Raw genomic sequence first — 13,241 nt, 5'->3', positions numbered from 1 at the left:
AGGCGGGGGGCACGCGCACACCCTCAGCATCCCATTGGCTGCGAAAATTTTCCAAGTGTGGTCGCTCACCGGCTGCTCCCGACTCTAAGTGTTCACTGCATCTCTGTCTGACTGCGGGTGGAGAGCTCGTCATGCTGAGGAGCGGCACGTACAGGTTAGTAACCCGCGCAGCGACTCGCCTTAGTCCCAAATGTAAAGCAGCAGTGTTTGTTATTTCGGTTAAACGGGAAGCTCCGGTAACGGCTGCTTCAAGCACTGATGAGTGATTTTAAAACCCTACGTATCGGTACTCTCTGCAGCTGGACACAGAGTACAGGCTCCTCGCATGTCGAGAGATTCTGACATATTTCATATTTTTGAGAGTTTTGCACTCTAACTTGAGTGATGTCCTTACAGAAATGTTCACCAAGGAGAGGAGGTGAGACTGCGCAGCGGGAGTCTGGCTCGGGAGAGGAAGCACCTTGCTCTGTGCATCAATAACCAGGTAAGATGCAGGCTGTTAGTATTGTTGTCATTACTGTAAAATAGATTATATATAATTGTCTGGTGCTGGGAAAGTCATGTCTGTGGATGGATGACAGACTGTTTTTTTTTTTCGGTGAGGGAACAGTTCAGTAATGATGTCATTCACTTTGTCATTCTTTTTTGGAGCGCTAAGTTGACGCTTTCACTGCTGGGCACCACACACTTCTAGGAGAGGAGAGAAGACGGTGTATGTTGCAAACATCTATTAAAAATGTCTTTCATTATCCGCTTTTGGACTTCTGTTGCACTTTGGAAAGACATTAGAAAAGCACCAACATTATGCACAATGGAAAATCTTTTCCAAAACTATATTAAAGCCGTTTTTCTCCCTTGCTCTCTAAGTGCTTTGAATTCTGCTTCCCTTATTCACCATTTAAAATGGTAAAACTGACTGAGTTCAGTTTGGTTTAGGAAATTGCTTTTTTTATGTTGGCTCGGGGCCACTCAAAGATTATCGTTGTGGCCGCAACTAAAAAAGGTCTCATTAATACTACATATAGCGCCCTTCATTATAAATGACTTCATTTTCAGAAAGAAATAGTCATATTTCTATAGCCATAGTTGAACTGCTCAGCTGAATGGGGCTGGCATGTGTTCCTCATTGCAATGAGTCCTGAGCTCATGTATAGAGTTTAATAGCTCTGACATCTGGTTTGAAAGGAGCAGTTGTTGCAGTTGACTTGCTAATGTAAATTCTGTTCTGCTCGAGTCATCTTTAACAGACTGTTTCCATTGTGTGCTCGAGGTGAGTGTATAGGTGCACAAGTTCACCTAGGTGTAGCGAGCCCCTGAATATTTAATGTCGGTGATGTAGTGTTGCGCATTATCGGTGGCTGGGGATATTGAGCCTGTGAGATCTGAAAGCAGAGTTCCATCATACATTTTTCACTTACTCTGCAATATAGTATGATGGTGCCCCCCCCCCCCCCCTTTTTTTATTTCACATCCTCCAACACTTGCTCATTTTGACTTCAGATTTTATCCTGATGTGTTTCTACTGCGCGACCTGACAGCTGAATTTCATCATCACTTTTCCAAAAATGACATTTCTAAATTGATCTAGCTCAGCTCTGTGACATGCCACGTCAGGGTGGATTCATGCAAGACTGCTGAGGAGGACGTGAAGAAGCTCGGTGAAGGACCAATCAGTAATTGGCATTAGATATATATGAGTGAGGATACAAATGTGGGTTACTGAGGCTGCTCCACTTGCTCCGTGTGCATGAGTGATTCAGATTCATTGCCGAGGTGAGAACCCCGTGAGAAGCGCATTAATCTATCTAGCTATTACCCCGTAATCAATGGAAAAGCTGAATTTTATGGCTATGGGTCCGTGTTGCTAATCATTTTACAGAGAGATTATTTAAGCAGCATGCCAATGGGGTCACATCTAATGGGGTTAAGTATAAAATATAAAAGGTGGAATATTTGATGCACCACTCACAGTTGGAATTTTGAAATCTGTTACCAGTATCATGCATGAAACTTATAATTCAATAAAAATCAAGAAAAAAATGTCCCAATGTGCAGTCTTTTTAATGAATATATTCAACAGGAGCTGAATATCCATGGATTTCATTCAGATCCTGTATCGCGGTACAGGGCAACAACAGAGTCTTGCATTTTAGGCACAACTGCAGCATTCTGTTATGCAGAGGGTTGTACACAGTACGAGTGTGGTGCCAGGGAAGGGTGTCATATTTCAGAAGTGCATTACTGTATCTCCCTGAGTGGGACAGAGCAGCGCTGAGTGCTGTTTGCGCTAGCTCACTCAAACGCCCCGCGATTGAGTTGTAATGATGTGGACGAGCAGCATGAGCTTGCACGCTGATGGACAGATGTGTTCTTTGCCCACCCCAGTGTTCGTATTCACACTGGAATTTAGTGCCACAGGTAAATAAAAAAAACACCTCTCCCCACCTCACGGTAAAACACACAATTATCTGCCAGTTCTGTGGTGATTTCCATCTCATCCCTTTAAAATGTCCCTGAAGGCTGGTCAGGTCTCAAAGTGTGAGCTTACGGTCTTTGATCACTGAAAGAAGCCCCCTTACCGATGATGGCCTTGTCTATATGCACTCAGAACTTTCCTCACCATATGTTAACCGGAGCAGCTCTCCGCTGGTTAATAGTACCGGCTGGGGAATACTCCCAAGTGCTCCATTTTGCATTTTGATGGGGTGTGTGATCATTTTCTCTCACCTCCTTCATCTCTTTTCATCACACCCCACCCACTTCATATCTTCTTCTTCTATTGCATTTTTTTTTTTTTTTGAATAACCCTGTGCTCACTTCTTCTTAATTGATAGGCTCTTGCTTCCCTCATTGTACCTCACCATTTTCAGCTTCTTGAATGTTCTGCATTCTTCACCGCAGTGCCATATGCTCAACACAGGCAGTTTTGAAGGCTCATATCGAATAAAGTATGTTCTGAGTGCATCAGTGCGAAGGAGACGAATCTGCCGCCCAACCAAAACAGCTGGTCAGCAGAAAATTGACAAAACTAACAGTTTTGAGATCTGTCATCACGTGTCGAGCAGAATTACCTCGCAGCAGCAAAAGACGGCAGCTCAAAAGAGGAACAGATAGTTAAAATATGTGCCTGTTCAGCCTTAGTGTAAATGCTGTGTGATGGCTCTTCCATTAGAGTCATTTCTTTTGATTTATAGATATTAAATCTGTGGATGTCTTTCAAATAAATAGGTATGTATGAGGGTTGTTTTTTTACTTTTTAATTACAGACCTTCATCTACTTTTTTTGTGTTGCTGTACCTGATTTGCTTCTTCTAGCTTTACTAGATCTACTCCAGCCAGATATTGATAGCTGTGTAAGTACAGCAGCCTAGGATTTATGAGAATGTATACATTCAGCTGCACCTGCCAGTTAAAGGTCTCTACATGTTATAATATAATCAACATGTAACTATTTTCACACGACACTTTCATTTGGATTTGTTTGTCTTTTCTTTTTTCTCTCTCCTAGTTTTCTCGTACCCCTTTCTCACCTCTTAAAGGATATAAAGCTTTCTATATAAGCACATTTATTGCCACTCTTTTACTGCATAGCTATAATACTAAGAGAAAACAAGATTTCAAATTATGTAATCACAGAAACACCTCAGTAACACTATCATCTCTCTGAATGCTTTTTTTGTACTTGGGGACTCAGACGAAAGAGTAAATGTTGACTTCCATATTACTCCTCTCATGCACTGCGCATGTAAATTGATTTCCAATGTCACAATTAATGAGCACCTCCAGTGGTACAGCCCTCTTGATTGGGTATTTCCTCGAGCTGATCGGCAAGTCGAGCGACAGCTAAAGAGTCAATAGTGTAATGCAGATGTTTCGGCGCATCAACACACTGTAATGAAATCCTCTGAGATCAGACTGAGGTGTATACGTGCTTGCATACATGCTGCTGTGCACGTATGCAGGTGCATTAACTGTTCTAGTGCAGTGGTTGTGTCCACGGGCTTGTGGAGGGGGGCTTTATCCTGTGGAGAGACAATGCTAGACTGAAGGGCACAAAGGCCCGACCATCTCCCACAAGTGTTTTGTGTACGTGTGCAAGTGTTTTAGTGTGGCCGTTCAGTGGTGCCTGCCATCGATCTTTGTGATAGAACTAGGACGCTGAGAAATAATGATTTTAATAACTCATCAATTAAAGGGAAGCAGACTTTCTGCTATGTGCTGTTGTTTTCTCTCCCCTTTATCCCACTTTTCCATCCATCTCCCATTTTTCAGCAACTCAGCACTTTACCTTGCATCCAAGTCTATTGATTGCCCTTATTTTGCTATCAAAAATAATGTGATAAACTTGTTTATATGCACAGGAGCAGCAGGTTTCACTAATATCCCCGTTTCTATGCAACCATGTATTCAGGTGTTGATTTAATCGATTGCCCTATAGACTGCAAGCAATATCCCTCCCTTGATATTTCTTATGTAATTGTAGAGCATTTTATCTCGTTCAGAAACCCAAGAGATTACAGTTGGTGGTGAATAAATAGTAGCTGAAAAAACAACAACAACAAAAAAACATAGCTTCAGTAAATATTAGTAACTAATAATTGTCTCTTTAAGCTGTGATTTGTCAGCTGATCTTTATCATAATCAGTATCATGAAGAGTAATTATTTCTGATCTCAGTAGTATCCATATATTTTAGCATATCAAAATTTTTATATTAACAAATATTGTATAAAATATGCTAACACATTCATTCCATTTAACACTGCCATTGCCATTAGTCATGGATTCTTATGTTGGCTAGAGCATCTGGATGGAGTCTTCATTTGATACGGCATAACACTTGTTGACACACTTATATTTTAAATCCTTTGCCTGGCATCTTGAACACTTAATCCATAATTGGCTTTGGTTGGTAGATATGCATAAACATTTAGAAGAGTCAAACTATTACAGTAACAGCACACAATGCCTGTACTACATGTACCGAAATGTGCAAAACATACAGAAAATGAATGTGCTGTGACACAAAATTTTGCTCAAAAGATTTGATTTTGTATGTATTGAATGCAAAAGGCTGCAGTTGAAATTATGAACTTTAGGATGTCTGGCCTGAGAATATGTTCCAAAGTAGTCTTTTTCTTTCCCCAACAAGTATAGTATAAGTTTGTGTGGTGATGTTCAAACTGGGGTAGTTCTGTAACTGGACAATGCCAAGACTACATACTTTAAATAGTTTCTTGTCATCTCAAGGGGCATATTGTCGTCTAGAAAGAATTAAATTTGGAAACACAGGTTTTCCCAGACCTTTCAAATGTACATTTTGTCTTTTAAACTCAACAGAATGAGTTGTATGAGAAACACTGACATATGAAGTTCACACTGCCACAGGTGATCGTGTATTTTAGTGTAATAGAAAAAATATTTGTTGGTTTGTCTGCAAACTACTCCCACACAATCAGTTGTGCAACCAAACTTTTCACACAGGTATCTAAAAGACCCCTAAAGGTTCTTACATATGTAATCATGTTGCCTAGCAACCACTATCAAGCAATGATCCATTAGTAGTGTTTATGCACCTATAACGCCTTATAAAAGAGTTGTATCATTTTAATTTCCTTGATTTAGCCAGGTTTATTTTTATACTCATTGTTGATATTTCTACATTTTACAATTTAGAGTATGAATATTATGTTACATCATTTGGCTTATTGTATTTAAAGATGAGAACAAAAATGTAAAGTTGGATGAATAACTAGATAAATGTATTTAAGGCGTGTGAATTAGTTCAGCCTACAAAACTCACCATTTTTCCAGATGTATTGCCAGTCCCATGCCCAGATATAAGACGTTTTCATCAGAGCATTCGGCATAAAATCGAAATCAATCAAATCATCAAGAATGAGCTTTCCATACCAAATTGGTCATGGTCTGGTTTAACAACAACTGCCTCCAGTGCTGTTAACTATCAGGATGCAAACTGTGGTCCTGTTGGCCAAAGACAAAGGAAGAAGCGAGGCTGAAAGTGTGTTCTGAGCCAGAACAAGAGAAACGAAACGAAAAGAAGAGGCTGGAATATGGAGATGAGACTAGGGATTTTAAATGTAGGAACCAAGACAGGTAAAGGGAGAGAGTTGACTGATATGATGGCGAGGAGGAAGGTAGATGTATTGTGTTTGCAAGAGAAAGGCTCTGGGTAGTGAAGAGTTTCCAGATGACTGGAAAAATACAGATGAAGCCGTAAAGGACACTGCCAAAAAGGTGTTTGATTCTTTACAGAGGAAAGAAGACAAGGAATTGAGGAAAGTATTCAAAGGAAAAGGTTAGAAAAGATAAAGTCTGATAGGCTGGGAGAGGTAACAAAGGAAAAAGCTTATAGTGAAATGTGTATGAGGTTGAACACTAAGGAAGGAAAACTTGTATTGATTGGCGAGATGGCTGGAAAGGATGTTAGGGTGGTTACAGATAGAGATGGGAACTAACAAACGAAGGAAGAGTGTTGAAAACAAGGAAGGAGTACTTTGAGAAGCTGATTAATGAAGAAAATGAAAGAGGGGGACAAATAGAGAAAGGTTAGTGCAGGAAGTGCAGAAGATTTGTAAGGAGGAAGTGAGGACAGCTATGAAGAGATGGAAGGACTGGTGTTCCAGAAGACATACCTGTGGATGTGTGATGGTGTCTAGAAGAGAGGTCAACGGACATTTTAACCAGAATGTTTAACACAATCCTGGAGAGTGAGGAAATGCATACGTATTTGCAACAACACTGATAGAAACAGTGCTGTCTTTACTTCCTGTAGCTGACACAGTGAGGCAAAGAGCTCCTCTCCTCACTAACAACTAAAGAAGTTAACGTTTATGACACTGAACGACACTTTAGGAAGAATTTCAGTCGTCAGTAAACCTCCTGTTTCAACAACACTGAAGTTTTAGACAGTTATCATAAATGTTAACCTGTCTGGCACACACAGTAACATTAGCCACTTAGCAATTATCACTTAGCAGTGAGGGAACCATAGCTGAACTTAGCATAGAGTCCAAGAGCAAATGAAAGGTGAAAGTCTGGAGCAGAGCAGCGGTTTCAGGACTGATGAGTAGCGCTGAGGATGCAAAGAGCTGCAGAGAGAGAGCAGCAGGCAGCCGCAGGCAAGATGATGAAATGTAACTTTTCTATTTTTACAGTAATTTATTAAAATGTGTCACCTATTTTGATGTAGCAAACTGTGTGGTCAGATTTAAAAGTGAGTGCTCTGTTTTTCACAACTTATTTTATTATTATTATTATTATTATTATTATTATTATTATTATTATTATTATTATTATTATTTTAAGTATAAGTAAAAGCACCCTTTATCCATAATGTATTTGTAACTTTTCCATAATGCTCTTCTACAATAATTACATTATTTAGATGTTAGGTATTGTGCTGTTTGCTGAACCCTTAGTTTATTAGTATGTTCTAAAATATATTTTATCTTCAGGGTCTGCAATGAAATTATCTAAATAATTTGTGAACTGGATAAAACCTCCAAACCAACACCTTTAAACTTGATCTTAATCTAATACCTGTTTCAAATTTGTATGGAGTCCTGGCAAAGTCGGTATCGACTTTGCAATTGCAGTATCGTGACAAGCCTAGTAATAACTACAGAGAGATAAAGTTGATGAGTCATACCATGAAACCGTGGGAATAAGTGGTTGAAGGGAAGGTTAAGGACAGGGGTGATGATCAGTGAGCAGCAGTATGGCTTCATGCCATGAGAGTACTATAGATGCAACTTTTGCTTTAAGAATTTTGATAGAGAAGGTGAGAGGGTTTTTTTTTGTGTCTTTGTGTATCTAGCGAAGGCTTATGATAAGGTACTAAGAAAGGAACTGTGATACTAAATGAGAAAATCAAGAGTGGCAAAGTGTGGTGCAGTACAGCGAGACATCAGTGAGGTGTACAGTAGAAGTGTCAGTGAAAGTTCAAGGTGGGGGTGGGTGTAAGCTCAGTGATGAGTGCTGAAGCCCTTCTTGTTTGTGGCAGCGATGGACATGTTGACAGATGATATTTGCAGACAACACTGCCGTGTCTAGTGAGAGTGGGGAGCAGATAAGGAGAGCCTGGAGAGGTGGAGGTATGACCTGGAGAGAAGAGGAATGAAGTCAGTAGAAGCAAGACAAAATACATATGTGAGAATGAAAGGGAGACAGGCAGAGTAGTAAAGAAGTAAGGAGTAGAGGTAGTGAAGGTGGGTGAGTTTAAATGTCTGTGGCAGACCATTCAAAGCAACAGACAGTGCATGAGACAAGTGGAGAAGAGGTGGAGAAGAGCTGCCAGGGTTGTTTTTTAACAGAATAAAAGCAGCAAGAGTGAAAGGAAATGTTTACAAGATTGTGGTGAGACCTGCTATGACCTACTGTTTAGGAGAGTGGCTCTTCTTAGCGGATACCCGGCTAGTTGGCACCTGCATACGACATGTGCTGCTATGCATCAGCATTATTCCAACTTACAAATCTGTGTTAATCAAGTGACTCAAATATGCGCCCTTATTTGAGGTTAGAAGGGACTGATAGCAACAACAAATTATAAATCACCTGATTTGACTCAGTTATGTAGCTATGCCAGGCAGTATGTGTGTAGGTGTTATTAATTACACATACAGATAGATATACTACATATTTATTATCATACAGCTTTTCCACTGTCATATGCGTATTCCATTAACACTGAGAATTATAGACCATGCTGACATATTGATGTTTTTCAACTGCCAGGAAGAAGTGAAAAGGTATCATCGCTACTGCAACCACAGCGGAGGCCAAGCTGTTCAAAAGATAGAAAGGTGAGACCCTGTACAGAAATCTGCCTGTTCATAAATGAGCAAAAAACCCCAAAGCACACGGCATTCTCCACAATAGGAAAATGCAATGTTGGATTTTAAAGCTATCAGAACCATTTTGCCATAACAGCACTTTATTTCACAATTCCAAAAACATTAGGCAGCTGTGTAAGATGTAAATAAAAAAATGAATGCATGAATCTGCAAATCTTATAAAGCCATATTTTATTCAAAATTGAACACAGATTTAAAAGAATGTACCATGTACCTTTTAGCATTGATGGTACCTTTCCACATATGCAAGCTGCGACTTTCATAGGCACTTGTGCCCCCCCATACCATCAGAGATGCAGGCATTTGAACTGATTGCTGATAACAAGCTGGTTCTTCTTCTGTACGTACACATGTATTCTTCTTTAAATGTTCCTATGTTGGAATTCTGTCATGACTTCCATGACAGAATCATCTGTTTTTAATACAGATCTGCCTGAAGAACCTGAAGCTCATTGACATTCCAATATTGACTTTAGGCTGTGCCTCTTGCACATAGAGATTTCTCCAGATTTTTGGAATGTTTTAATAATATCATATAATGCAGATGATGAGATATTCAATCATTGCAAATGCCGAACATTATTCTAAAACAATTCAACAATTTGTGCATGCATGTTTTTGCAGATTAGTGAGCATCTGCCATCTTTATTTTTGAGAAACTATGGGTCAAATTACTTACCTGTTACGAGTTAGTCTAATTAGTTACATTACCACTTAATTTTCCAACCTTTGTTTGCCCTCATGCCAGCTTTTTGAGGCATTTCCATCAAAGTGGGATATTTTTCTTTAAATGTGGATTTATGACATTTGCAAAACATTGTTTGCTTTTATGTATGTTTTTGAAATTGGGGTTTCACTAGCCTAGTATGTGCAGTAACCCTGCAGTAACAACTTATCATTTTTTAGATGATTTGCATACACCATGTTCTGTGTTGATGCCAGTATTTATATTTCCAACCTCACAATTATTCTTTATCTGCACTGTTATCGTTGTAGAAGTTGTCCACGTAGGAGTGAGATGGAGGACGACAATAGCCTTCACCGCCGTGATCAACAACAGCACCTAGAGATAAAGGCTGCTGTGTGAGTATCACTTTTGGCTGCTTTATGTATCATTATGATTATTTGTACAATAACCAGTCATAACAATAGATTCTTACAATATGAAAGGCTTTCATTTTGAATGTCATCCATGTTCAGTTCCTTTCAATTCATTCTGTTCTTTGGGGTCATGGACTTGTGGGGTCAAGGGTCACTTTAAAAGCATTAACTCTTGTCAGCTTTCATCTACGCAGTTACACACTTGTAGGTGCGACAGGGAAGAACAGCTCTGGCTTCAGGCTCTCACTTCATTGGAAGCCAAGGATAGAAAAAAAAAAAATTTCTCTATAGGATAAAAAAACGTTGACAGATAAGGAAAAAGTGTTTGGATGAACTCAGAGAAAAGTCAATGAAACAGGAATACACGGAAATGGAGAGACTGAAAAAGCAAAGGGAAAAGGAGAAGCGAAGGAAGCGAAGGAAGAAGAAAAGGTAGTGGCTTGGAGCTAGAAGATGTGGTTTAATTCAATTTGTTCCATTTGCCTCAGCTGTCTCTCTGCTCCACTGGAGGTGAATGTGTATCTCCATCGGGTAATTGATCCTACACTCCATCCTGGAGTCTGCTGTTGAGGTGACTACTGGGATGAAAGTGAGCGGAAAGTGAAAGATGGAGAGAAAGCTGTCTGTAGGTTGGAAACATAGGCTGGGAGAGGACAAGGTAAAAGGAAAACATAGACAAAGTTAAGCAAGAAACTGAGGAGAAAGATGTTTGAGAATGGCCAAGAAGGAGAAGTTGTCTTGGAAATTCAAAGAGCTAAATAAGAAGATGAGTTAAAGAAAGAGAGACAGAAATCTGGTGTGATGCACTTGTTTACTTAATATCTTGCATCTTGGCAATATTCCTTCAGTTTTATGAAGAAACAGAACTGGAAGTGAACTATTTCACTGTGTTTGTGCTTTTTTGTTTGTTTGATTTTTTGGTGAGCATTCAAATTTAAGTTAACCTTTATTCATAATGATAGCAAATTAAAAAAAGAAGAAGCAAGAAACCTGTTTTGGCTCAGTCTTACAACTATGCCAGACAGACAGTATATATACTCACACATATACTGCAAATTCATTATTGTATGCTATCATACAAGAACAAGCCCAGCAGTACTGCAGATGTGCTTAAAGCTCTGCACCAAAGCTGTTAAATTTGATAAAAAATTAAGTGATCGGAGAATAAAGAATGAGCTGTGTTACATTTCTTTAATGGGTAATTGTTAGACTTACTTCTTTACGCCTTCTTAGGTATTTCTATGCTCTCCAGCCACTTTGTTAAGTAAACTGAATTACTGCCAATCACGTGATACCAACAAAGGTATTTCGAGGTTGGTTGACCTCCTGAAGTACAAACCATGTATCAGAAAAGGTAATAATGTGATTTGATTTGATTCAGAAAATTTTAAACTACTTCACATTTATCTCAGGTTTATGGTCAGACAAAGAGAAAATAGTGAACATCTGTTGATGTTAAAGGAGAATAGACAGACTGTGTTGATCTTACAGTAATGCTACAGTAACAAAAATAAGACATTTATACAAACAAGGTATCAGAAGAGCATTTGTGAATGCACAGCATATCCAACCTTGAAGCAGATGGGCAGCAGAAGACCACACCGGGTGACACTCCTGTTGGCTAAGAACAGGAAGCTGTGGCTACAATTCACACTAGCTCACAAAAATTGGACAATAGACGACTGGAAAAACGTTCTCTGGACTGACTCTTTCTGCTGCATCAATGAGATAGTAGAGTCATAATTTATGTAACACATGAAAGAAACAATTCAGGTGGGTAGTCCTGGTGTAATAGCGTGGGATATGACATTAAGTTTACTGTACTCAAATTGCCTCCACAGTCACCAGATCTCAATCCAGTAGAGGACTTTTTGGATGTGGTAGAATGGGAGATACAAACCATGGATGTAAAGCTGACAAGTTTGTAGCAACTGAACACTATCATGTCAGTATGGACCAAAATGAGGGATGTTTCCAGCTCCTTTGTGAATCTATGCCATGAAAGAGTCAAGAAAATGTTTAAGACAGATTGGTGTCCAACTCTGCACTAGCCATATATCTAATGAAGTGTCCAATGAATGTTGTTGTCTTTTTTACATTATTTTTCTTATTTTTAAAGTGAGTAAGAAAAAACAACACTTGCTTGCCTTTGGTTATGGCAGCACAACATTGTGTATTTTATGCTCAGCAGCTATCACTCCAACAATCATTCATCAAACATCCTTGAAGCAAATACTTAACATGGCTTCTAAAAAGTTTCAGCAAAACCATTTCCTTTCACGAAGAACTCCAAAATTTAACACCCTTTTTTTAAAAAAAATGCAAGATGTCTCAATAAATACATTTTGCTGACTTATGTCACCAGGATCCAGCGTGCCTGGCGTGCCAGTATGTCCCGTAGAGAGAGCTGGCAAGCACAAGACAAGAACCGAACCAATGATCATTGGAGAGAGACTGTGCCTTCAGAGAGCCTCCAGGAACCTGTGATGACCACCAATATTTCACCGGTGAGACTGCGAAAACAAAATCAGACAGCCATATGGTGTGACATGAGAATGAGCCAAGTGCTCAGAGATGTCTTGAGTGAGTGATCAGCGGTGATCTGTTGTTACAGTAGAGAATGAATAACAAATGGGGGGAGAGGATGCACGGATGGGTAGACTAACAAAGACGAGAGTAAAAAAGAGGGAGCGAGGGAGGGATGTTTACCTCTAGTGTCATTTGGGGGACTGCAGGGGTGTAGGTGGATGGGATGCCAGCTGGCACTGTGCCCAGATCTGTAATTAGCCGTTAATTAGGTAAATTTTCAAAGCTGGTTGATTGATTAATGAAGTGCCTATGCCCTTGTCCTCCCCCATCTTACCCCCACACTCCCCCCAATCTCCTCAGGGAATGTGGGGGTGCATTAAACAATGCTCACAGGGCATGGCAGCCAAACAAAAGCCAGAGAAAAAAAATAACTGCATAAGCAGCAGCTGATAAACAGCGAGAAGACAAGGAGAAAAGAACAAAGACAGTCAGAAGCAGATGCAGAGATAAGGAGATGATTGCAGAGATGAAAAAAAGATGCTTTTAGATCGCCTCAACTTCTAAGTGACACATGTGGACGCAGAGGCGCGCACATTAGTCTGCTGCGCTGATTCCCCAGTCTGTGTCGGCTCTCACAGTTTAGTAATCACACTGAGCCACACACACACACAAGCTACCCGCGCACTCCTGCCCACGTTCTTTGCAGAGACTCAGCACAGGGAAAAAATGATGTCAT

The 13,241-nt window shown here is 39.8% G+C and overlaps 1 protein-coding gene across 1 annotated transcript in view; it reads left to right on the top strand.

Annotated features, from left to right (window-relative positions):
• The first annotated feature begins 107 nt into the window (after positions 1-107).
• The window catches only part of schip1 (schwannomin interacting protein 1), a 230,695-nt gene continuing 217,561 nt past the window's right edge, over positions 108-13,241 (top strand). Inside the window, exons 1-5 of the mRNA XM_086261768.1 lie at positions 108-154; positions 397-484; positions 8,757-8,824; positions 9,872-9,958; positions 12,342-12,483. Coding sequence (XP_086117894.1) covers positions 132-154; positions 397-484; positions 8,757-8,824; positions 9,872-9,958; positions 12,342-12,483 — 408 coding nt within the window. The 5' untranslated portion in view covers positions 108-131. The remainder of the gene's footprint in view (positions 155-396; positions 485-8,756; positions 8,825-9,871; positions 9,959-12,341; positions 12,484-13,241) is intronic.

This window comes from Aulonocara sp. 'chitande type north' Nkhata Bay, linkage group LG14, assembly GCF_057382095.1.
Source record: "Aulonocara sp. 'chitande type north' Nkhata Bay isolate Kocher_YH1m ecotype deep benthic linkage group LG14, A_spYH_male_GT1.1, whole genome shotgun sequence".
Taxonomy (NCBI): domain Eukaryota; kingdom Metazoa; phylum Chordata; class Actinopteri; order Cichliformes; family Cichlidae; genus Aulonocara; species Aulonocara sp. 'chitande type north' Nkhata Bay.
The sequence above is the reverse complement of the archived record's forward strand: the minus strand, read 5'-3'. Positions and strand labels throughout refer to the sequence as shown.